Here is a 25,310-nt window from a genome sequence, read left to right on the forward strand (position 1 = left end):
TACAATTGTAACGTTTAAAGACATTGAGACAGATAAATGGAGAGGAAGGGCTCAGAAGGAGATGGGCTAAACGCATGTAAATCAGGCAAACTTGTGTGGACAACTGGAAAGACCAGTCCTGGTGAATGTAGCGGTTAGCGGTACCACTATTTCAGCAGTGACCCAGGTTCCCATCCGCTGCTGTCTGTAAGCGAGTTTGCAGGTTCTCCTCATGATTGCACGTGTTCACCCTCTCACCTCCCCCCCACCCCCCATGCTCTGGTTCCTTCCCACATCCCAAAAACACATGGTTGGCAGGCCAATCAGTCACTTCCATAAAAGTCCATTGCAGAGTGCACACTGAAAGTCACTATTTATTCCTTTCAGTAAACTCCTGGAAATGACACCAACTTACCATATTTATCCAAGAAGAGGAAGAGAAATGTATCTGCAATAGTTATAATTACTCCGCCCCACAGTGGAATCCTAAACACAGAGAAAGCAGGGGGTTAGAAGAAGTCCTCTTTTCTCAGGACACTGACCTCTATCATTACATGAGGCAGACCCTGGAGAGTGTTGTAGTGCATAGAGATCTCGCGAGACAGGTGGACAGGGTGTGAAGAAGGTGGTTGGCCACGCTTTCTTTCGTAAGTCAAGGCATTAAACACAGGACCAGGCTCATCATGTAACAAGACATCATTGGTGACACTGCACTTGGAGTGTTATGGGCAATTGGGGTCACCCCGCTGTAGGGACGGCACCATTGAGCTGGAAAGGGTGCAGAAAAGATCACTGAAATGTTCCTGAGTGGAAGGTTAGAATTATAAGCTTGAGAGGCTGAGACTGTTCTCCCTGGAGTGGAGGAGGCTGAGAGGGGAACCTTTCTCAAAGTGAGGAGCATGGAGGAGATGGAAGATCATAGCTTTTGTTCCCCTGGATAGGAGAATCTCAAACTAAAGAGCAAAGATTTACAGTGAGAGGGAAAAAAAATTAAAAGGGACCTGAGGGGCATCTTTTCCATACAGAGGGTGATGGGTGTATTAGAACAGTGGAAGTGGGAGAGGCTAGTATGAGGACAACAATGTAAAGGCATTTGATCGGCTACATGGAGAGAAAAGGTTTAGAACAGTGGTTCTTTCCACTCACATCCCACTTTAAGTGCTACCTATGCCATAGGTGCTCTGTGATTAGTAAGGGATTGCTTAAGGTGGGATGTGAGTGGAAAGAAAAGTTTAAATCGTACCTAATTGGCTCGTTATGTGCACGGTTTCCTAACTCCAAAGGAAATAGGAGAATGACCATTTTTCTCAAGCAAAATATTTCAGTAACAATTGGTCTAGAGCAGTGATTCTCAACCTTCCCTTCCCACTCACATCCTACCTTAAGCAATCCCTTACTAATCACAGAGCATCAATGGCATAGGGATTGCTTAAAGTGGTATGTGAGTGAAAGAAAAAGGTTGAGAACCACTGGTTTAGAGGGATCTGTGCCAAAAGCAGGAAAAATGAGACTACATCAGTTGGGCTGAAGGGCCTGTTTACAAGCTGCGCAACTATGACCCTTCAGCCCAACTTGTTCATGCTAGCTAAAATGTCCTGACCCATACTTGCCCCACCTGCCTCGACAACCATCCTATCTGTCCCATATTTTCCTCAAACATTGCAATACAGGTTGAGTACCCCTTATCTGAAAATCCAAACTTTTTGTGGGCTGACATGATGCCACAAGTGGAAAATTCCACACCTGACCTCACTTGCCCATGTGGGGCTCTGACGCTCTGTTATGGCCAGTTTGTTGTTGTTGTTTAACAGCTGATATAGGTGTTCTGCTGATGCTACTGGGCTGCTTAGTTACCCTCAACACATTATTCCAAAATCTGAAACACTTCCGGTCCCATGCATTTTGGATAAGGGGCACTTGACCTGTATTGCCTGTCTCAACCAATCTCTCCACAAACTTGCTAATCATTCCATGTTATCATCTAAATCATGGACGTAGATGGCAATGGGCCCAGCACCGAGCCCCATGACACACATCTAGTCACAGACCTCCAGTCCAGAAATAAACATCCACCATCACCAAGTTAAACAATAAAGTCTGCAGATGCTGGGCTCAACTGCAATTCTGATGGGGAAACTGAGCAGGTCATGCAGCATCTACAGGAACAAAAGGGTAACCAATATTTTGGCCCTGAGCCCTTTAACAAGGTATGAGCAAATAGCAGGCAGTCATTTGAATAAATGTGGGAATTAGCATAGCGGTTCATGCAATACTATTGCAGCTCCAGTGACCTGGGTTTGAATCCCTGTGTCTGTTTCCCCAGGCACTCTGGTTTCCTCCTACCCTTCAAAATGCACACGGTTCTAGGTTAGTTTGGGTGTAATTGGACAGCAAGGGTTTAAATGGCCAGAATCACCTTCTAACAAGTTGTAAATAAAATAAAAAGGACCAGCAGGTAAGGGGTTGATTCAGATGGGAGGGGAGAGAGGGTAAAACTGAGCAGTATGGGGTGGGGATAGCTCTCTAGGTGGAGAGGGAAGGAAAGGGCAAGGGGAGCTGGAGGAAAGGAGACAGAGGGATAGGGAACGAGAGAGACTCAGGAGAGGGTGTTAATGGAAACTGGGTGACAATGTCATCTGGTTGGAGTCGCTGTCTCCATTCCTCCAGCTTCCCACATCCTTCCCTTCCCTCTCCTATCTCCTAGCCTATGCTCAAGTTCTACTTTATTGTCATCCAGTTGAACAAGTGCAACCCAACAAGACACTGTTCTCCAGTCCACGGTGAAAAACATGCAAACACACATCCAGACACAGCACACCTAAAGTCAGATGATACTCATGCAGTATATAGTAGAGTAAATAGTAGAGTCTCAGAGGTTTGTATGAGAAATTAATTTCAGTCGCTCAACTGTCTTAGGGAAGAGGCTGTTTCTCAGCCTGGTGGTTCTGTCTCTGATACTCCTTTATTTCTTTCCAGACAGAAGATGCTGAGTGCGGGGTGGTAGGGGTCCTCAATGATTTTGTGAGCCCTCTTCAAACAATGGAGGGAGGGCGTCCCCAGTGATCCTCTCTAGCACTTTTATGGTCCTGTGGATTGACCTCCGATCCAATGCTCTACACTCAGCAACCATACCAGGCTGTGATGCAGCCAGCCAGGATGTTCTCGTTAGAGCTGCTGTAGTATGTTGACAGGATGGTGGGTGGGAGACTTTCCCACCTCAATCTTCTCAGAAAGTGCATTGTTCTTGCACCTTTCTGACAAGTGAGGAGATGTGTGTCAAGGATAGATCACTAGCTAAGTGAACTCTGAGGAACTTGGTGCTCTCTACTCTCTCCATTACAGAGTTATTTATGTGTAGTGGAGGTGGTCCTGAAGTCCACGATCATCTCCTTGGAGTCAGATCATTGTTCTCACACCATATCATAAGATTTTCCACCTCTTGTCTGTAGTGAGACTCATTGTTGCTGATGAGGCCAGCTACTGTCATTGTCTTCTGCAAACCTGATGACACTGTTAGAGCTGTATCTGGCAATGCAGTCGTGGGTCAGTAGCATGGTGATAACCCCGTCCATATCAGAAACTGAACAACATCCTGCTGCATTTTCACTCATTTGTGAACCTGGGCAGGAGATCCATGGAACCACCAAGTCACATAAGGCTTGGTACACAGCCCTGAGGGACGACATTCTGCTGCCGACCCAATCACACTGTGGTCTTTCCGTTAGGAAGTCCAAATCCAGTTACAGAGAGGGATGTTGAGTCCCAGTAAGGACAGCTTCTCACCAGCTCTGGGGGAATGATCTTATTAAATGCCAAGCTGAAGTCCACGAACAGTAGCCTGGCTGTAGGAGATGTCTCCAGGTGAGTTAGGACTGAGTGGAGGGAAAAGGCTATGGCATCATCAGTAGAATGGTTCTCTTTGTAGAAGAATTGAAATGGGCCCATTCTCTCTGGGAGGTGTGCTTTGATGCGTTCCATCACCAAACACTCAAATAATTTCATAATGGTGAAAGTCAGTGCCATGGGGTGGTTGTTATCTCTTACTGCCTCTTATTGTCTCCCTCGATGGTACTGGGATGTGGTACCGGAATGATGTTATGCCGAACCACAATGTTCACAGCATGAAAGGGATATAGAGCAATGCCTCACATTTCGCAGAACACTCTGCACCACCCTCTGCTTCAAATAACACCTCAAATCTATTCATCAGAGACCAAATCACTGAAAAATGGTACATGTAACTGAGGTTACTCCATTACTGTTAGTGTTGGAGAGATGAGGGAGACTATTACTTACTGTGTAAAGGACCACAAGGCACAAGAGTGGACAAGGCCATCTGGCCCATCGAGTCAGCCTTTCCATTCTGTTCTGACTAAATTAACATCCTTTTCAACCTCATTCTTCTGCCTTCTCCACATAACCTTTGATTCCCTTCCTATCAAGAACCATTTTGCCTCAGCCTTAAATATACCCAATGACTTAGCCTCCTGACAATGAATTCCACAGCCACCCTGTAGCTGAAGAAATTCCTTCTCATCTGTTCTAAAGGGGCATATTATTATGTTCTGCACTTGCCCACTCTGGTCCCTAGAATAAAGCCCCAGCCTGCTCAACCTCTCAGTCCTGTGTCCTGGCAATATCCTGAACCCTCTCCAGTTACAAGGGAGAGGTTCTAGGGCTTTATTCCCTGCAGTGTAGGAGGATGAGGGGTGCAAAGTGTGCAAGATCGTGAGACCAGTTGAATGCAGAATCTTTTACCCAGAGCAGGAAAATAGTAACCAGAGGACATCGGTTTAATGTTGGGGTTGGGGGGGGGGAGGGGGTAGGGATTTAATAAGAACCTGAGGAAATAATAAGGAACCTGAGGTTTTTACACATGGGTGTATAGAAGAGGCTGCCAGAGGAGCTTGGGCAAGTATGATTGCAATGTTTAAGAAAAAATTGGACAAGTAGGATGGGTTCAGAGGGAGGTGGGACATTTTGGTCGGCACAGGCAAGATGGGTGAAAAGGGCTGTTTCCACACACAGTGGCTCTGTTGCTGGGGCAGAACATGGTGTTGAGAGAATAAGTGAGCGGGAACAGTAAGAGCCATGGTGGGGCTACCGAGACCTTCAGAGAAATAGCCAAAAGAGGGAGCCTGAGCACAGTAGGATAATGTACTACTGAGAACAGCATCTGACAATGCTACTCCACAGTGGAGACTGCATTGCTGTAGATGGGAGCATTTTTGAGGGAGTCTACAACTGGAAAGGCTGCAATATTGGGCGGCATAATTAGCATATTGGTTAGGACAATGCTACTGCTGCACTAGTGACCCGGTCTCAAATCCATCACTGTCTGTAAGGAGTTTGTCCATTCTCCCCGAGATCTGCAAATATTTTTTCTGGGTGCTCATTTTTTCCATCTTCCAAAAACATAGAGGATTGATAAGTTAATTGGGTGTCATTGGGTTCATGGGCCAGAAAGGCCTATTGCTGTGCTGTGTCTCTAAATTAAAATTAATATTGGGAGGAGAACTTTCCTTCACTGAATAATTTCCCCACTCACATTCTGGAGGAGGGGCTGAAGCCTTGTGATTTGGTGGTTCCATGGATCTCCTGAATTTCATGAATGAGTGAAAACGCAGCAGGATGTTGTTCAGCTTCTGGTATGGACGAGGTTTATCACCACATGGTGTTGACCAATTAGAAGGTGGAGGTTGGGAGAAAACACGATCCCGGTAAACCCGAAGTGGCAGGACCCTACCTCCCGACAGACAGCAGGTTCAGAGCGATGGCCGATCCAATCACTTCCTGCATGTCCGAACCGATGATTGCCAGCTCCACCATCAGCCACAATGTGATCCGAGGGACCTGCAGCATTCACAACGCAGAATAGAGAACATTACAACTCAGTACAGGCCCTTAAGCCCACAAATGTTGTACAAACCTGTGGAAAACTACTCCACAACAATTTGACCCTTCCGTCCCTCACGCCCATAGCCCTTTATTTTTTTTTTTATTTTTTTTTTTTTACATGCATGTGGTTATCTAAGAGTCTTTTAAATGTGCCTATTATAGCAGCCCCAACCACCCACCCCCAGCAATGCATTCCAGATACCACTCTGTAAAAAAAAGAAAAAAATTAACTCAGATATCTCCCCTTAACTTTCCTCCACTCACCCAGAACAGATGTCTTTTGATATTGTCACTCCAGGTAAAATGTGCTGGCTGGCCACTCTATTAAGATCCTCAAGCTTGTATACCTCTATTCAATCACTTTGCATCCTTTTTTTTCATTTTAATACAATTAACCCAACCAATCAAAGTTAATGGAAGATCTTTCCACTTAATCAAATCTGCTTTAATCCATCTTAATATAGGCACATAATTTAATTGATATAATGATTGATAATTAGTATCCATAAACACGCCTAAATATTTAATTTTACTTGTCCACCTTAATTTTGTAATAGTTTTAAATTCAGAATAATCTCCTACTCCAACTGATAAAATTTCACTTTTATCTCAATTAATTTTATATCCTGATAATTCTCCAAATTTCAACAAACATCTTGCAATTGTTTCAACGATCATTCCGGTTCTATCAAGTATATCAACATATCATCCGCAAATAAGTTAATTTTATATTCTTCATTCTTAACCCTCATCCCTCTAATTTCTTCATTTTGTATAATAGCCTGAGTTCACGGTTCAATAGCCAATGCAAATAAGGCTGGTGACAATGGGCAGCCCTGCCGAGTTGAATGAGTCAATTTAAATGGTAATGAAATCTGTCCATTTGTCATTGGGTTCGTATATAAAGCCTTAACCTAACCAATAAAAAAGGGCCAAATTTAAATTTCCCTAACACTTTAAATAAAAAATCCCACTCAACCCTATCAAAAGCTTTTTTCTGCATCTAATGCCACCACCATAGGTTGGTTAGGTTGTTTTTGGTATGTATGCATTGACCAAAGTAATTAATCAAAATATATTGTCTGATGTGTTTCTATTCTTAATAAAAACTGTTTGATCAATATGTACCAATTTGGGTAAATATTTAGCAAGTCTATTAGCTAATACTTTTGCTATAATTTTATAATCTACATTTAATTTTAAAAATGTCTATATGAAGACACTTTTAATGGATCTCTATTTTTTTTGGAATAACAGTTATTAAAGCACTTGAACATGATTCTGGTAACTTCTGATCTTCAGTAACTTGATTCAACACTTCTCCAAATACATTAAAGAAATCATCATTAAAAAAGTTTGTAAAATTCCACAGGGAATCCATCATCCCCTGGATACTTTCCATTAGGCATTTCCTGAATAGCTTCCTTAATTTCAAAATCCGTAAATGGAGATTACAATTCCTGAACATCATTCCCATCTAATACTGGTAACTTTAATTTAGATAAGTAAAAGTCAATAGAACCATTATCCTGTTTCCCCTCAGAAGTATACCATTTTAGATAAAATTAATAAAACTGGTCAATAATTTCCTGAGATTTATGTAATTTTTGAATTCTTCTTAACAGCATTAATAGTCTGAGATGCCTGTTCAGCTTTCAATTGCCAAGCAAGTACCTTATGAGCTCTTTTCCCAGCTCATAATAACGTTGTTTAGATCGATTAATTAAGCACTCAAACTGATAAGTTTGTAAAGTATTATAACGTAATTTCAACCTCACTAATGCAGCTTTTTTTTAATCTTCTGTTACATCTTTCTGAAAATCTTTCTCTAACTCAGAAATCTTTTTTTTTAAACTCTAAATTTTCTGCCATATATTGTTTCTTAACTTTCGTAGAATAACTAATAATCTGCCCGCTCAAATAAGCTTTTAAAGCGTCCCATATTACAAAATGACTATCCACAGAATTAACATTCTCGGTAAAAAATAAAGAGATATGCTCTTTAACAGAAGTAACAAACTCTGGTTTTTTTCAATAACATTGCATTAAACCTCCATCTAAATGACAGACGTACTACCTCTGAACTTTCACAACAAAAAAGTAATCATGAATGATCTGATATAACTACTTTTATATTCAGCTTGTAATACTCTACCTTGTAAATGTAATGATAGCAAAAATAAATCAATTCTAGAAAACGAATCATGTCATGAAGAGTAAAAAGAAAAATTTTCTTTGTAGGATTAACTTTTCTCCAAATATGCACCACATTTAAATCTTTCATTAACGCATTAATTTGTGTTGCCATCTTTGATTTCCTTACACTTTTCGGATTTCTGTCTAACAAGTGGTCCAGAACACAATTAAAGTCACCACCAACTAAGACATTTTCATTAGCTTGAGTTAACAATAAAAATGCTTCTCAAATAAACCACTCATTGTCTATATTAGGGGCATAAAGATTCAGCAAAGTCCAAGATTCAGCAAAAATTTTACAATTCACTCTTAAAATTCTGCCAGCATACCCGTCTGAAGATTCCAATTCAAATGGTAAATTTTTATGGATCAAAATCACTACTCCTCTCACCTTAGAATTAAAAGAAAAAACATGACCAACCCAATCTTTTTTCAATTTCAAATGTTCTTTTTCAGTCAGATGTGTTTCTTGTAAAAAAAAAGTGATGTCAATTTTCTTTTTTTTTAAATATACAAGCCAATCTCTTTCTCTTAATTGGATTATTTAATCCCTGAACATTGAAAGGTGCAAAATTTAATTTAGACATCTTTTTAACTACTAATATATTTACACACTATAAAATAATGCTCCCCTTTATAATTCTTCAAAACAAAAGGGGAAAAAATCCCCCCCCTTAAAAAAGAAACAATAAAAAAAAAAATCACAAAAAAACCACCGAAAGTAATACCCTAAAAATCTGGCTGTGGTGAACCCACTAGCGGCAGATGACTATCAAAATTTTCAGTGTCATCCCCCCCAGCCAGATACATAATTATTATTTAATTAAACACAATCAGATATAGTCTACATATTCAACCCAATGATTCCAAACCCAACGACTGGTCCAGATCTTCAACATCAGGACGACTTTGTGTCAACTTTTATTTCTTTCCATTCTTTCCATACCCATTTCCATTTACCCTCCTTAGGAGACAACTGAGGAGAACGCCCATTTCTTCACAGTTCCGGCAAAGAATTAGCAAAAACCAAAGCATCATGATCATTCTCAAAGAATTGAGATTGAAAATTTCCATAAAAAAAACCTTTAAATTTGCTGGATAACGAAAAGCAAACTTGTAGCCCTTTCGCCACAAAACATCGTTAGCCGTATTAAATTCTCATAGTCTTCCAATAACCTCTGCTCAAATTGGCATTAAAAAAAACTTATTTTGAACCCTTAATGGAGACTAACTCTGCCGTGCTTTCTGTAGCGCCATATGTAAAATCATTTCTCTGTCTTGGTATTTTAAATAATGAACCAAGACTGCCCTCTGTGTTTGTCCTAGAAGTAGTTTTCTTCTCAGAGCTCTATGAGCTCAATCCAAATCCAAGCCTTTAGGGAAAAAGCTCTTTACTCAGCACCTCTGGGATCCAATGCTTAAAAAATTTTATAGGATCGGAACCTTCAATGTCTTCTGGAAGACCCAACTATTTTCACATTATTTCTTCGGCTTTGATTTTCCAATGAATCAATCTACTTCAATAAGTCTCTTCTTTGAATCCCCCAATCTACAAAAGAACCTTCCACTTTTTCCATTTTTTTCTCTATTACATTCCACCTGATTTTGACACTCAGAAAAGGCTGTTTCAATTTTCTTAAAATTATCTTGCACAGTATCAAGTGATTTTATACATCTATTAATATCACTCTTAACTACAGTCATGTCCTGTTTCATAGTTGACATTTCATCACACAAAGTATTCATTTTTATTTTCATCTCCATAAATTCTTGGTTCATCTGAATTGATATTTGTTTTGACATATTGTCCATTTGACAAGCAATCCTTTCCAAAACAGTGAACACTGAATCCATTCCAGATTCCACCACCACTTTTTGAGGTCTACCTTCTTTAACTACAGGCTCCTTCTCCTGGGCAAGTTCCAATAAGGTAAGTTCCTCTTCTTTCTCAGTCATCGGAAATCCTTTAGCTGAACGGCTGCGGGTCTGGACACCCGACGCTGGCACCCCGACCTCTTCGGAACACCGGCATTCGGGCTCCCCCACAGCCCATACTTTGTCCAGCAATTCACGGACCTGGGATGCCCCACGCAAGTCAGGCAAAGCCGCCAGACACACAGGAGCGTCCTCCGACGCTACACTGTGTGTCCCCAGGCTGCCCAGCAAGGTCACGGGTTCGTAGGTCCCCTTGTCGGCTGTGCCGCCCGTGCGCACGACTTCACGTGAACACAGGTCAGCAACGGCTGAACTCACCAAAGTGTCGGTGCCATCTTGCGGAGGCAGGATCGGTGCAGAGGTCAAACTCAAATGGGCTGGAATCCTCTGAGGCTTGGAGACTCCCAATGATGATTCTGTGGATTCAACTATGCAGGTAGGTCTCAGTTTTTCCACATTTTTTCTGAAGTTGAGTTTTAGATTTTTTCACATTAGTTGCCATAATAAATCACTGTTATTTAAACAACTGTAAATATTGTTTTTAACCACTTTTATGCTTTTTTAAAAACCAGATATTTAGCAATCCAACTGGGAAAAGGTGGAATACACGTCCTTCTTCTACGCCATCTTGCCACACCCCCAATTACTTTGTATCCTAATGATAAATCATGATTCTAAGCTATCAGTTTGCCTGGGCCCACAACACCTTCTCATTAGTCAGGTTGAGGAGACCACGGTTTCTGGCCTCCATCTTGACAATATTTCACAGGAGCACAATTGAGAGTGTCCTGTCTGGCTGCGTCACTGTGTGGGATGACAGCCGCAAAGCATCAGAACAGAAGTCAATAGAGGACCAGCAAATGGCTGAGACAGAGTCTTCCTATTCCTTTATGGATGACATTCAACAGGAATGTTGCTTAAATAGGGATCAAAGAATGATCAAGGAATCCTGCTATACATCTCAGGATCTCTGACATACTACCATCAGGTAGGACATTCAGGAGTCTCAAAACCAGGCCTGGAAATAGCTTCTTGCTGCAGTCTACGAGATTGATGAATGGTATCTAATGAAACAAGTAAATTATTCCATAATATTTATCTATATTTATTTTATATTTCATCTTAATGTATAGATGTGATTATTATGTGCTGTGTATAATGTGTGGACACTGGTGATAATGAACTTTATCTGATGCAGCTGAGTGAACCTCATAAGGCAGCAAAAGTGAGGAAGCAGACACAGACCACAGGGCTAGCAGAATGAACACAAATTTCCTTTTGGCATGGCACAGGTTTCATAGACTGGAAGGACCTTCTACCGCTCTAAAAATAGTAAAATTTATAAAATCCCAGTGGGGACATTTTCGGGTGCTACTTAGAACCATAGAACATTACAGCACCGAAAACAAACAGCTCAGTCCATCTATCTATGACGAACCATTATACTGCCTTGTCTCTCTGGCCTACTGTACACTCATTCCATAGCCCTCCATACCCCTTCCATCCATGCACCTGTCCAAATTTTTCTTAAATATTAGAATAGAGTCTGCATTCACAACTTCAGCTGCAGCTCATTACCATCACTCTCTGTGTGAGGAACTTTCCCCCTAATTTTCCCCCCTTTCACTATCAACCCATGTCATCTGGTTTGTATCTCACCTAAGCCCAGTGGAAAAAAGCCTATTTGCATTTACTTCTATCTATTCCCCTCATAATTCTGTTTCTTTCTTTGGCTTGGCTTCGCGGACGAAGATTTATGGAGGGGGTAAAAAGTCCACGACAGCTGCAGGCTCGTTTGTGGCTGACAAGTCCGATGCAGGACAGGCAGACACAATTGCAGCGGTTGCAGGGGAAAATTGGTTGGTTGGGGTTGGGTGTTGGGTTTTTCCTCCTTTGCCTTTTGTCAGTGAGGTGGGCTCTGCGGTCTTCTTCAAAGGAGGTTGCTGCCCGCCAAACTGTGAGGCGCCAAGACGCACGGTTTGAGGCGTTATCAGCCCACTGGCGGTGGTCAATGTGGCAGGCACCAAGAGATTTCTTTAGGCAATCCTTGTACCTTTTCTTTGGTGCACCTCTGTCACGGTGGCCAGTGGAGAGCTCGCCATATAACACGATCTTGGGAAGGCGATGGTCCTCCATTCTGGAGACGTGACCCATCCAGCGCAGCTGGATCTTCAGCAGCGTGGACTCGATGCTGTCGACCTCTGCCATCTCGAGTACTTCGACGTTAGGGATGTAAGCGCTCCAATGGATGTTGAGGATGGAGCGGAGACAACGCTGGTGGAAGCGTTCTAGGAGCCGTAGGTGGTGCCGGTAGAGGACCCATGATTCGGAGCCGAACAGGAGTGTGGGTATGACAACGGCTCTGTATACGCTTATCTTTGTGAGGTTTTTCAGTTGGTTGTTTTTCCAGACTCTTTTGTGTAGTCTTCCAAAGGCGCTATTTGCCTTGGCGAGTCTGTTGTCTATCTCATTGTCGATCCTTGCATCTGATGAAATGGTGCAGCCGAGATAGGTAAACTGGTTGACCGTTTTGAGTTTTGTGTGCCCGATGGAGATGTGGGGGGGCTGGTAATCATGGTGGGGAGCTGCATGAGTTTTTCAAGCTTTGTTGGGACCAAGGTAAACTGCCTCAGGATCTTCGTGATGCCACCATCATCACCCTGTACAAAAACAAAGGCGAGAAATCAGACTGCTCAAACTACAGGGGAATCACGTTGCTCTCCATTGCAGGCAAAATCTTCGCTAGGATTCTACTAAATAGAATAATACCTAGTGTCGCCGAGAATATTCTCCCAGAATCACAGTGCGGCTTTCGCGCAAACAGAGGAACTACTGACATGGTCTTTGCCCTCAGACAGCTCCAAGAAAAGTGCAGAGAATCAAACAAAGGACTCTACATCACCTTTGTTGACCTCACCAAAGCCTTCGACACCGTGAGCAGGAAAGGGCTTTGGCAAATACTAGAGCGCATCGGATGTCCCCCAAAGTTCCTCAACATGATTATCCAACTGCACGAAAACCAACAAGGTCGGGTCAGATACAGCAATGAGCTCTCTGAACCCTTCTCCATTAACAATGGCGTGAAGCAAGGCTGTGTTCTCGCACCAACCCTCTTTTCAATCTTCTTCAGCATGATGCTGAACCAAGCCATGAAAGACCCCAACAATGAAGACGCTGTTTACATCCGGTACCGCACGGATGGCAGTCTCTTCAATCTGAGGCGCCTGCAAGCTCACACCAAGACACAAGAGAAACTTGTCCGTGAACTACTCTTTGCAGACGATGCCGCTTTAGTTGCCCATTCAGAGCCAGCTCTTCAGCGCTTGACGTCCTGCTTTGCGGAAACTGCCAAAATGTTTGGCCTGGAAGTCAGCCTGAAGAAAACTGAGGTCCTCCATCAGCCAGCTCCCCACCATGATTACCATAATTCTGTATACCATTATTAAATCTCTGCTCATGCTTCTAGTGCTCCAGGGAATGAAGTCCTAACCTGTTTCACCTTTCCCTGTAACTCAGTTTCTCAAGTTCCAGCAATATGCTTGGAAATCTTTTCTGCGCTCTTTCAATTTTATTGATAGCTTCCCTTTGACTGAAAATGTACACAATACCCCAAATTTGGAACCACTAATGTCTTCTACAACTTTACCATTAACATCCCAACTCCCATACTCATTACTTTGAAATGCGAAAGCCTATGTGCCAAAAGCTCTCTTTATGACCTTATCTACCTATGATGCCACTTTCAGAGAATTATGAATCTGTTGTGCCAGTTTCTTCTGTTCCACTGCACTCTTTAGTGCTGTACTGTTTACTGTGTATGTCCTACCTTGCTTTGTTCTTCCAAAATGCAGCACCTCATACTTAACTGCGTTAAATTCCATCTGCCATTTTACAGCCCATCTTTACAGCTGGTCCAGATCCCTCTGCAAGCTTTGAAAATCTTCCTCGCTGTCCACTACACTTCCAATCTTTATGTCATCTACAAACATATTGATCCAATTTACTATGTTATCATCTAGATCAGGGGTGTCAAACTCAAATTCACAAAGGACCAAAATTAAAAACTTGGACTAAGCCGTGGGCCAAACTAAATATTTATTGAAAATTTTCAACAACATCTGCATGTTTTCTCTTCTTTCAACATATGTAATGTTAAACTTTTTCTTATTAAAATAAATGTTTAATAATAGTTTTGGTTAAACTCTTTCCAGAAGAAGCATTAACAAATGAGAAATAAAATATTCAATAAATAATATTTCTCTATAGCCTTTAAGCTCCTTTTAAATGTATTTTTTTCCACAAGCCAACAAGTCAAAAAAATAACAACTTGCTTCAATGAAAATCCAATCTTTCAACTATGAACAATCCAAAGTTAACCAAGGAAAATATTAATCCAAGCTTAGCTTGCTACACTGTGATTTACTCTGATGCACCTGGGTCTAAACCAGATACTTGGCATCTCTTAGATGCAAGTTCATCAAACTCTGGGGTCAGAACTTGCCTCCCACCTGTCTTGAAAGGTCCTGTTTTCTGTCTTTCGTTTGGCCATTTTTCGTAAGGGGTTTATTACACGTGAGTTGGGCGACAGGTCGCAGATGCTAATGAAAGTAAAGAGAGGAGGTGGGGGCGATTAGCAGGCTGACGGGCCGACGCCAATGCATTTGCAAAGCATTCTGGGATTTGTAGTATTAGCTGTGCATGCGCTATACTGGCGCGGCGGCCAGCGGGCCAGCTCTAATACATATTTGATATGATCTTGCGGGCCAAATATAATTATATCACGGGCTAAATTTGGCCCGCGGGCCTGAGTTTGATCTAGATTATTGATATAGATAACAAGCAACAATGGACTCAGCACCAATCCTTGAGGTACAGCACTAGTCACAGGCCTCCAGTTAGAGAGGTAATCATCCATTACCACTCTCTAGCTTCTCCCGTATAGCCAATGTCGAATCCAGCTACTACCTCACAATGAACACTCAGTAACTGAACCTTCCTGACTAATCTCCCATGCAAGACTTGCCAAAGACCTTATTAAGGTCCACATAGGCAACATCCACAGCCTTTCCTTCATCAACCTTCCTGGTAACCTCCTCGAAAAACTAAGATTGGTTACACATGATTGGTTACACATGACCTACCATGCACAAAACCATGTTGACTATCCATAATCAGTCCCAGACTATCCAAATACTTGTATATTCAATCTCTTAGAGCACCTTCCATCAACTTGCATACTAATGATGAAAGGCTCACTGGCCTATAATTTCCTAGGTTATTTTTGGAGCCTTTTTTAAGCAAATGGAAAAATGTGAGTTACCCTCCAATCCTCTGGCACCACACCTGTGGCCAAGGACACTTCTGCAAGAGCCCCTGCAATTTCTGCATTTTCCTGCCTCAAGGTCTGAGGAAATACCTTGTTAGGCCTTGGGGATTTATCCACCTTTATTCACTTTTAGACAGCATCTTCTCTTTAATCTGTATAGATACTATGACCTCAATGCTTGTTTGCCTCACTTTCCTACACTCTATATGAGTTTTCGGAATAAATACAGATGCCAAAAAAAAAACATTTAAATCTCCCCTATCTCTCTGGCTTCATACATAACCGATATCTCTGACCTTCAAGGGGTCCAATTTTGTCCCTTACTATCCTTTTCTCTCAATATACCTGTAAAAGCCCTTAGGATTTTCCTTTGCATTGTCTGCCAAAGCAACCTCGTCTTTTTTTTAAGCCTTCCTGATGTCCCTATGAAGTATTTTCTCTGCATTTTTATACTTCTCAGGTACCTCATTTGCCCTTTGTCACCTGTACCTGCTATACACCTCTCTCTCTCTCCTTCTTAACCAGATCCCCAATATCTCTCAAAAACCAAGGTTCCTTATGCCTGTTAATTATATCCTTACAGGAACATACAAACCCTGTGTTCTCAATCTTTCACCTTTGAAGGTCTCCCACTTACTGAGCACATCTTTGCCAGAAAACAACCAAGTCCAATCCACATATTTTAGCTCCTTTCTCATTTCTTCAAAATTGGCCTTTCTCCAATTTAGAATCTCAAACCAAGGACCAGACTTTTTTATCCATAATTAACTTGAAATAAATGGCATTATGATCACTGGACCCCATGTGTTCCCCTAAAGACACTTCCAATATTCCATCAGTTGCTACCTCAATCTATTGATTTAGAAAACTTTCCTGAGCACATTTGACTAATGAAGCCCTCCAGCCTTTTAACAGTATGGGAGTCCCAGTCAATATGTGGACACTTAAAATTACCTACTATAACAAATTTATGTTTCCTGCAGCTGTCTGCTAACTCCTTTCAGATTTGGACCTCCACTTCTCTTTGATTTGGGTGGTCTATAATACAGCCCCATTAATGGGGTCATACCTTTGCTGCTCCTTAGCTCAATCCATATAGCCTCAGTCGAGCTCAGCTGTGATATTTTCACTGATGAGAAATGCCACCCCTCCCCCTTTCTTCCCTCCTGCTCTATTGCATCAGAAACAATGTAAGCCTGGAATATTGAGCTGCCAGTCCTGACCCTCCTGTAACCAAGTTTAAGACCACAATTCCACAATGCCACAATTCCACAATGCCACAATTCCACAATGCCACAATTCCACAATGCCACAATGCCATAATTCCACAATGCCATAATTCCACATGCCATTTCACACTCTAAATTCATTTACTTTTCCTACAATACTCCTGATATTAAAGTAGATCCACCCAAGAATATTATTTCTGTTTTTATATGCAATTTTAACATCATCTTTTTCCTCCAATTCTATTTTCTGCTCTGCCACTCTGGTTCCCATCCCCTACAAATCTAGTTTAAACCTCCCCCCTCCCCCAGCAATCCTTCCCACAAGGATGTTGGTCCCCCGTCCAGTTCAGATTCAAACCATATTTCTGGTACTAGTCGCACCTTCCCTGGAAGAGACCCCATTGATCCAGAAACCTGAAGCCCTCCCTCCTGTACCATCTCTTTGGCCACGCTGCATTATCCTCCTATTTCTAACCTCATTAGCATGTGGCAATGGGTAGCAATCCTGAGATCACAACCCTGGAGGTCCTGTCCTTCAACTTCATACCCAACTCCCTGATCTCTCTTTGCAGGACCACATTATCCTTCCCATCTGTGTTATTGGTTCCCAAGTGGCATGGACCATGACATCTGGCTGCTCACCATGAACTCAATCAGACATATCCCAGAGCTTCTCATGGAGGCAACATACTATCAGCGATTTTTGATCCTTGATCACTACAGCTCAGTTCTCCTCCCTCCCTTTCTGAGATGAAGGGCTGGACTCTGTGCCAGAGACCTGATCACTGTGGCTTGTCTCTGCTAGGTCATTTCCCCCCAACAGTATCCAAAATGGTACACTTGTTATTGAGGGAACAGCCATAGGAATACCCTGCGCTGATGGCTTGTTCCCTTTCCCTCTCCTGACAATCACCCAGCTGCCTTCTTCCTATCTCCTAGGTGCGATTGTGTTCCTGTAACTCCTGTCTATCACCCCCTCAGCCTCCCAAATGGTCTGACATTCATACAATTCCAGCTCCAATTCTCTAATAGTGTTTGTAAGGAGCTGCAGTTAGATGCATTTGTCACAGACGAAGTCATCACACTTAGTGTTGGCTTTCCTGACTCTCTATATTCTGCAAACTGAGCATGTCCCTGCCCTGGCTGCCATTCCCACGGTCTATGAAATACAAAAAAAGTTTTTAAAAAACTGTCCTTGCCTGTGCCTCCTGGCAGAATCCTTCGTTCCTCAGAGTTATCCTTACCTTACCTCAACTCCTGCATCACCACCTCAACCTCTGCTCACCAAATCCACTCAAGCCAAAGCTTCAAAATCCCACTCCTACACTGGGCCACTCACATGTTGGCTGCTCCACTTGTGCCCGCTTCACTTTTATTTGTTCCTGCTAATGAATAGTGATTTGATTGGTCCACTAAAGCACTGAGCCCTGAGAATGGTCCTTTTATAATCTCTTCTCCACAACCTGTGTGTAACTCCCTCTCTCCTACCAAATTATTTGATCCACTAAAGGGATAGTTGAACCTTGACTTGCAAGGGTGAGATCTAGGATTGACAGGACAGGTGAGAAGATTAATGCAAACATCAGAGTTAATGTGAACTTTTTTTAAAAAATGATACAGCACAGGTTCTCTAGATACCTTCCACCCCCAAGATGTGTAGGGAGGGTGGATTAATGGGTCACATGGGTGTATTTGGACAGTTCAAACTAATGGGCTAGAAAGGACTGTGTCTCTATGGAGATCTCTGATTGAATAACTCCAATGCATTCACCCAGAGGTCTGAAGGGGGAAGTTCTCTCAAATCCATTTCAAATACACTTCAAAACATCCTGTAGCTCCAAATTAAAATTAAATTAAATGCTCACAACTTCTCCCAGCACCAGTTACAATGCCATCAAAATGAACTAGCGGCGGCGGGGGGGGGGGGGGAGGCATGGCAAGATGGCATAGAGTCTAGACGTGTAATCTTGACCTCTCTGGCCGGACTTTTAAGTACCCATTTTTAACCCTTTGTTTTCAAGTTTAAACTTTTTAAATTTTAGTCTAAAGTATTAAGGAATTGTTATGGCCATTAATGGTAAAAAGATTAAACCTCAAGTGCAGAAGAAACTACATTTTCAGTGTTGAAGATTTAGGGCCTAAACAGCTTGTTACAGCCTCAGGTTTATTTTTTTCGGTGCCTAAACCACAAAGATTGCCTGTGGGAGCTGTAAAAAAAAAAAATAACTACCTCTTACCAAGAGAAGGACATCGTTGGAATTACCCATTCTCAGGAGGAAGGTGCGTGTGCCCACGAAGTGGATCCCAATTCTGGAAGCCTGCCGACTTTAACGGAGGGAGCATGCAGGAGGACGACGCCATTGTCTGAAACGACTCAGGCAATGTTCCAGCCTGAAAAGATCGATCTAATTTTTGAGTTCTTGAAACAACAGCGAGTTGCGTGGGGAGACCAGCATTGACCCCCTGAAGAAGTCGGGTGCCGTCGCTGGGAGTCCAGACCCGCAGTAGAACCGTTAAATTGCCTGTTGCTGAGATGCAGCAGGAGCTGCAGTTACCTGGTTCTGCCACTACGTTAGAGAAAGCAGGGCTGAGCTTTTCTGAGCAACAATATAAGCAGTTAAACGCTGTCATTCAGCCTATAATGCAAGAGCTGGCTCAAATGAATGTTAGTACAAGGTCAGAATTCACTACAGTTAAGGCACGTGTGGAGGCATCTTGTGAAGATTTTTTTTTAAATTCAGTCTACTTTTTTGGAATGTAAACAGCAAGTGGCCTCTAATATAGAAAAAGTGTTGAAGGTTGAAAAATCAGTTATAGAATTGGGAGAACATGAGAAGGAGTTAGAGAGGAAAATAGACTATTTGGAGAATCAAAGTAGAAGGAATAATGTGAAAATTGTTGGTTTGCCAGAAGGTATAGAAGGACAAGATCCTCTTCATTTTTCTAAAGAATGGATTCCACAAGTATAGGGGCAAGAATTTTTCTCTGGAGGCTTGGTATTGGAAAGAGCTCATAGAGCTTTAAGAAGAACACCTCTACCTGGTCAATCACCGAGACCTGTGATAATTCGATGTTTGAACTATTTGGACAGAGAAGCAATACTTCGTCTAGCAGTGCAAAATGTGAGACAACTACAGGCACCGTTATTGATTCAAAATAGTAGAGTTGTTTTTATCCAGATTTGAGTCAGGAGGTTATTCAGCGTTGGCATCGATTTAATCCAGTTAAAGAAGTTCTGTGGCTTAAAGGCTACAAGTCTACTTTTCGCTATCCGGCAGTGTTGAAGGTGTTCTATGGAGAATTTCAATCTTGGTTTTTTAAGAATGATCGTGAAGCAATGATTTTTGCTGACTCATTGCCAGATGTAAGAGGACAAAGACATAGTCCACCATTGTCTCCTAAAGAAAGATCTGGTTGTTCTGGAAATGGAAGAAATGGCAGAAATGGGAGAAATGGGAATGAAAAGAATCCAACTTCTCTAGAAATGGTATCTTGAGTTTGGAATCTCTTGGATGGATAAAAGAACTTACTTATTCTATATGTCATTATGATATTTTGATGTTATTCTTTGTTTGGCTGGGGAGGGAGAGATTGGTTCTAAGTTCTATTAGTCATCAGCCACTGGTGGGTGATCCACACCCAAGTTTTGTTCAGGGGTTACTACCTTTTGGTAGTTTTTTTTTGGGGGGGGTTTATTTTTTCTTCTTTTTCTTTGATTTTTTTAAAAATTTTTTTATTTTTTTATTTTCATTTTATTTAGTCTTTAATTTGTGTTTTTTTTTCTCCTATTGGAGAGCCTATTTACATTGTTTTGAGTTTTTATATAACAATATTATTAGTTCTTAGTAATATCAGTAGATATGTCAACATTGAGGTTTGCTACTTTTAATGTTCGAGGTTTAAACAGTACGATTAAGCGTAAGTGCATTTTGGTGAGATAGACAACAGACTCACCAAGGCAAATAGCGCCTTTGGAAGACTACACAAAAGAGTCTGGAAAAACAACCAACTGAAAAACCTCACAAAGATAAGCGTATACAGAGCCGTTGTCATACCCACACTCCTGTTCGGCTCTGAATCATGGGTCCTCTACCGGCATCACCTACGGCTCCTAGAACGCTTCCACTAGCGTTGTTTCCGCTCCATCCTCAACATTCACTGGAGCGCTTTCATCCCTAACGTCGAAGTACTCGAGATGGCAGAGGTCGACAGCATCGAGTCCACACTGCTGAAGATCCAGCTGCGCTGGATGGGTCACGTCTCCAGAATGGAGGACCATCGCCTTCCCAAGATCGTGTTATATGGCAAGCTCTCCACTGGCCACTGTGACAGAGGTGCACCAAAGAAAAGGTACAAGGACTGCCTAAAGAAATCTCTTGGTGCCTGCCACATTGACCACTGCCAGTGGGCTGATATCGCCTCAAACCGTGCATCTTGGCACCTCACAGTTTGGCGGGCAGCAACCTCCTTTGAAGAAGACCACAGAGCCCACCTCACTGACAAAAGGCAAAGGAGGAAAAACCCAACACCCAACCCCAACCAACCAATTTTCCCCTGCAACCGCTGCAACCATGTCTGCCTGTCCTGCATCGGACTTGTCAGCCACAAACGAGCCTGCAGCTGACGTGGACATTTACCCCCTCCATAAATCTTCGTCCACGAAGCCAAGCCAAAGAAGAAGAAAATGAAAATTGATGTTGCTTTCTTACAAGAAACACCTCTGAACGTTAAAGAAAGCATGAAATTGAAGAGGGACTGGGTTGGGCATGTATATTCTTCTTCATTTAATTCCAGGGCTAAAGATGTAGCAATTTTGATACATAAGAATTTATTTTACAATCAATGGAGGAAAAGGCAGGATGTATTCTTAAATTAAATTGTAAGATTTTTAGTGAATTTTGGACTTTACTTAATATTTATGCCCCAAATGTAGATCATGAAAAATTTATTTCTGATACATTTTTATATCTGGGTCAGGCTAATGATAATGTCTTAGTTGATGGTGATTTTAATTGTGTTTTGGAACCTTTATTAGATAAACTTCTGAAGCAAGAAATCTAAAATGGCAGTTCAGGTTCAGGCATTGATGAAAGATCTTAATTTATTTGGAGATGTCTTAATCTGACAGAGAAGGATTTCTCCTTTTATTCAACTAGACATGAATCATTTTCAAGGATTGACTTTTTTTTTAAGTATCGGCACATTTACAGGGGAAAATACAACAAGCGGAATATAAAAGTAGGGTGATTTCAGATCATTCTTTGTAATACTTTACATATGCAACCTCTGAGAAAATTCAGGTGGCCTATCGTTGGAGGTTTAATATAATGTTATTCAAAAATATGGAATTTATTGATTTTTTGAAAAAAACAAATTAATTTTTTTAAAGAAAATTCTAATTCTGTTCAAAGTAAGTTTGTATTATGGGACGCTATAAAAGCTTATTTGAGAGGACAAATAATTAGTTATACTTCTAAAATAAAAAAAGAATCGATTAAATCGGAGTCTTGAATTAGAGAAACAGATTAGTGAGCTAGAAAAGGAATTTCAGAAAGATGCTACAGAAGATCAGAAAATAGAATTGTTGAGGTTGAAACTGGAATATAATACTCTATAATCTTATCAATTTGAATGTATGATTAATAGGACTAAACAACGATATTATGAATGGGGAGAGAAAGCACATAAGGTATTGGCATGGCAATTAAAGAAAGAACAGGTTTCAAGGACTATTAATGCTGTTAGACGGAATTCGCTTATCACGTATAAACCTCGTGAGATTAATGATGAATTTTGTTCATTTTATAAAAAGTTATATACATCTGATGGAAAACAAGAAAACAGATCGATTGATCTTTATTATCACAGTTGAATTTACTGACATTAGAGAATGTAGATGTACAGGAGTTGGAAGCACCATATACTGACTTGGAAATTAAAATGGCTATGATGGAAATGCCGAACGGTAAATCACCTGGTGATGATGGATTTTCAGTCGAATTTTATAAAATTCTTTATGATGACTTCTCTACAGTATTTGGAGATGTACTACGTCAGGTTGGAGAACATTATGAATTGCCTGAGTCTTGTTCTAGTGCTTTAATTACAGTAATTCCAAAGAAAGATAGAGATCCTTTGAAAGTATCCTCATATAGACCGATTTCGTTGTCAAATGTAGATTATAAAATTATAGCTAAAATTTTAGCGAATAGGTTGGCTAAATGTTTACCTAAGCTGATTCATATGGATCAGACAGGTTTCATAAAGAATAGATATGCCTCAGATAATATTTTACGTGTGATTAATTTGATTAATAGATTTCGACCATCTTCAAACCATCCAATGGTGATATCTTTAGATGCCAAAAAAGCGTTTGATAGAGTTGAGTGGAATTTTTTGTTTAAAGTTTTGGAGAAATTCAAATTCTTTATTGGTTGGATTAAGGCTTTATATAGTAAACCGGTAGCTAGAGTACTGACGAATGGTTTGATTTCGGAACCATTTAAATTGACCCGATCTACTCGTCAAGGTTGTCCTTTATTACCAGCTTTGTTGGCGTTAGTGATTGAACCTTTGACACAGTTGATAAGACAAAATACACAGATACAAGGTATGAAAGTTTTAGATGAGGAATATAAAATTAATTTATTTGCCGATGATGTATTGGTGTATCTAACAAACCCAGCTCAATCACTTTTACATTTGAAGGAGTGTCTGATGCAATATGGATGTCTTTCTGGATATAAAGTTAATTGGGAAAACAGTGAAATATTACCGGTGAGTGAAGAGGATTATTCAGCTTATAAGAATATTCTTAATTTGAAATGGACGGATCGAATTAAGTATTTGGGTATAATTTTGGATGTTAATTATCAATCTTTATATAAATTAAACTATGTTCCTTTAATAAAAAATATTAAAACTGATTTGATTAAAAGGAAAGATTTACCTATTAAGTTATTGGGTAGGATAAATACAATTAAGATAAATATTTTTCCATGTATGCAATATTTATTTCAATCTATTCCATATTTACTTGATAATTTTTTTTCGAGATTTGAATAAAATGGTTAGGGAGTTTTTATGGAGAGGTAGATTTTCAAGAGTATCCTTGAATAAATTAACTTGGAAATATGAAGTAGGGGGACTACGTTTACTACATTTTCAAAATTATTATGAATTATGGGGACTACGTTTACTAAACTTTTGCAATTATTATGAAGCAGCCCAACTTAAATTTATTAGTTCATTGATGGATTTGGAACGGCCCCCTAGTTGGGCCAAAATTGGGATGGCAAATATCTACGAATTTGAAATACATCAATTCCTGTTTAGATGAAATGTAAATTTGTTACAGCAACATAATGTGCCCATACTAAAACATTTAATGAAGTTATGGACAACGAAAAAGAAAATTATAGGTTCTAGGGGTGAATTATCGGCCTTGACTCCATTGTATAATAATCAACTTACTTCTTTCTCAATACATAATCGAAGTTTATTACATTGGAGATTTAAAGGTGTGGAAATTTGGGAGATTGTTTTAAAGAAGGTAAAGTTTTATCTTTTGATCAGATGAGGGACAGTTAAGGTATTGAACTCTTTGTTTCTTTATTATCAAATTTGATCTTTGGTAAAACATGTGTTTGGTAGAGATATGATTATACCTGAAATGACGAAATTTGAAACTTTTCTTATGAAGGTACCAAAGAAGGGTTATATTTCAGTTATGTATCAAATATTACAGGATGGTATGGATAAAAAGGGTTGGGATAAATCCAAAGGTAAATGGGAAGTGGATATCAGTTTTATTTTTTCCGAGGATGATTGGTTAGATATTTGTTATGATAGTGTAACTAGACTGATAAATGCACGTTATGCAATGATTAATTATAATTTATACATCAATTATACTTAACACCTGAAAAACTAAAAAAGTATGGTTTTCATGAATCAGATTTGTGTTTTAGATGTGATAACTCTGTTGGAACTTCTTTTCATGCGGTTTGGTGTCTGATGCAATATGGATGTCTTTCTGGATATAAAGTTAATTGGGAAAACAGTGAAATATTACCGGTGAGTGAAGAGGATTATTCAGCTTATAAGAATATTCTTAATTTGAAATGGACGGATCGAATTAAGTATTTGGGTATAATTTTGGATGTTAATTATCAATCTTTATATAAATTAAACTATATAAAGTTGGAACTTCTTTTCATGTGGTTTGGTCACACACACACACACACACACACACACACACACACACACACACACACACACACACACACACACACACACACACACACACACACACACACACACACACACACACACACACACACACACACACACACACACACACACACACACACACACACACACACACACACACACACACAATCTTTTTGGAAGAAAGTCCAATTGTTTTTAGAATACCTTTATAAGATTAAAATACCTTTAGATCGACAGTTGGGTAGTTTGCAACCTCTGAAAGGTTTGGGATTAGATAAGTTTCAACTTGCTTTTGTATATTTAGCTTTATCTGTAGCGAAAAAATGTATTGCTAGTACGTGGAAAGATACAAATATGATTGATATTAATAGATGGCATAATGAGATGAAATATTGTTTAATAATGGAAAAAATTACATACGTTTCATGTGATAATTATAGTTTCTTTATTAACAAGTGGTTGTTATATTCAGAATATTTACATTTTGATTTACATTGATTAGATTTTAATACATA

The 25,310-nt window shown here is 40.4% G+C and overlaps 1 protein-coding gene across 2 annotated transcripts in view; it reads right to left on the minus strand.

Annotated features, from left to right (window-relative positions):
• The window catches only part of LOC138761682 (natural resistance-associated macrophage protein 2-like), an 87,411-nt gene that overhangs the window by 35,668 nt on the left and 26,433 nt on the right, over window positions 1-25,310 (minus strand). For both annotated transcript variants that reach the window (XM_069934253.1, XM_069934254.1), the window contains exons 5-6: window positions 5,726-5,832; window positions 395-465 (exon numbers count right to left, since the gene is read on the minus strand). In XM_069934253.1, the coding sequence (XP_069790354.1) occupies window positions 395-465; window positions 5,726-5,832 (178 nt within the window). The remainder of the gene's footprint in view (window positions 1-394; window positions 466-5,725; window positions 5,833-25,310) is intronic.

This window comes from Narcine bancroftii, chromosome 4 (genome assembly GCF_036971445.1).
Source record: "Narcine bancroftii isolate sNarBan1 chromosome 4, sNarBan1.hap1, whole genome shotgun sequence".
NCBI classification, from domain to species: Eukaryota; Metazoa; Chordata; class Chondrichthyes; order Torpediniformes; family Narcinidae; genus Narcine; species Narcine bancroftii.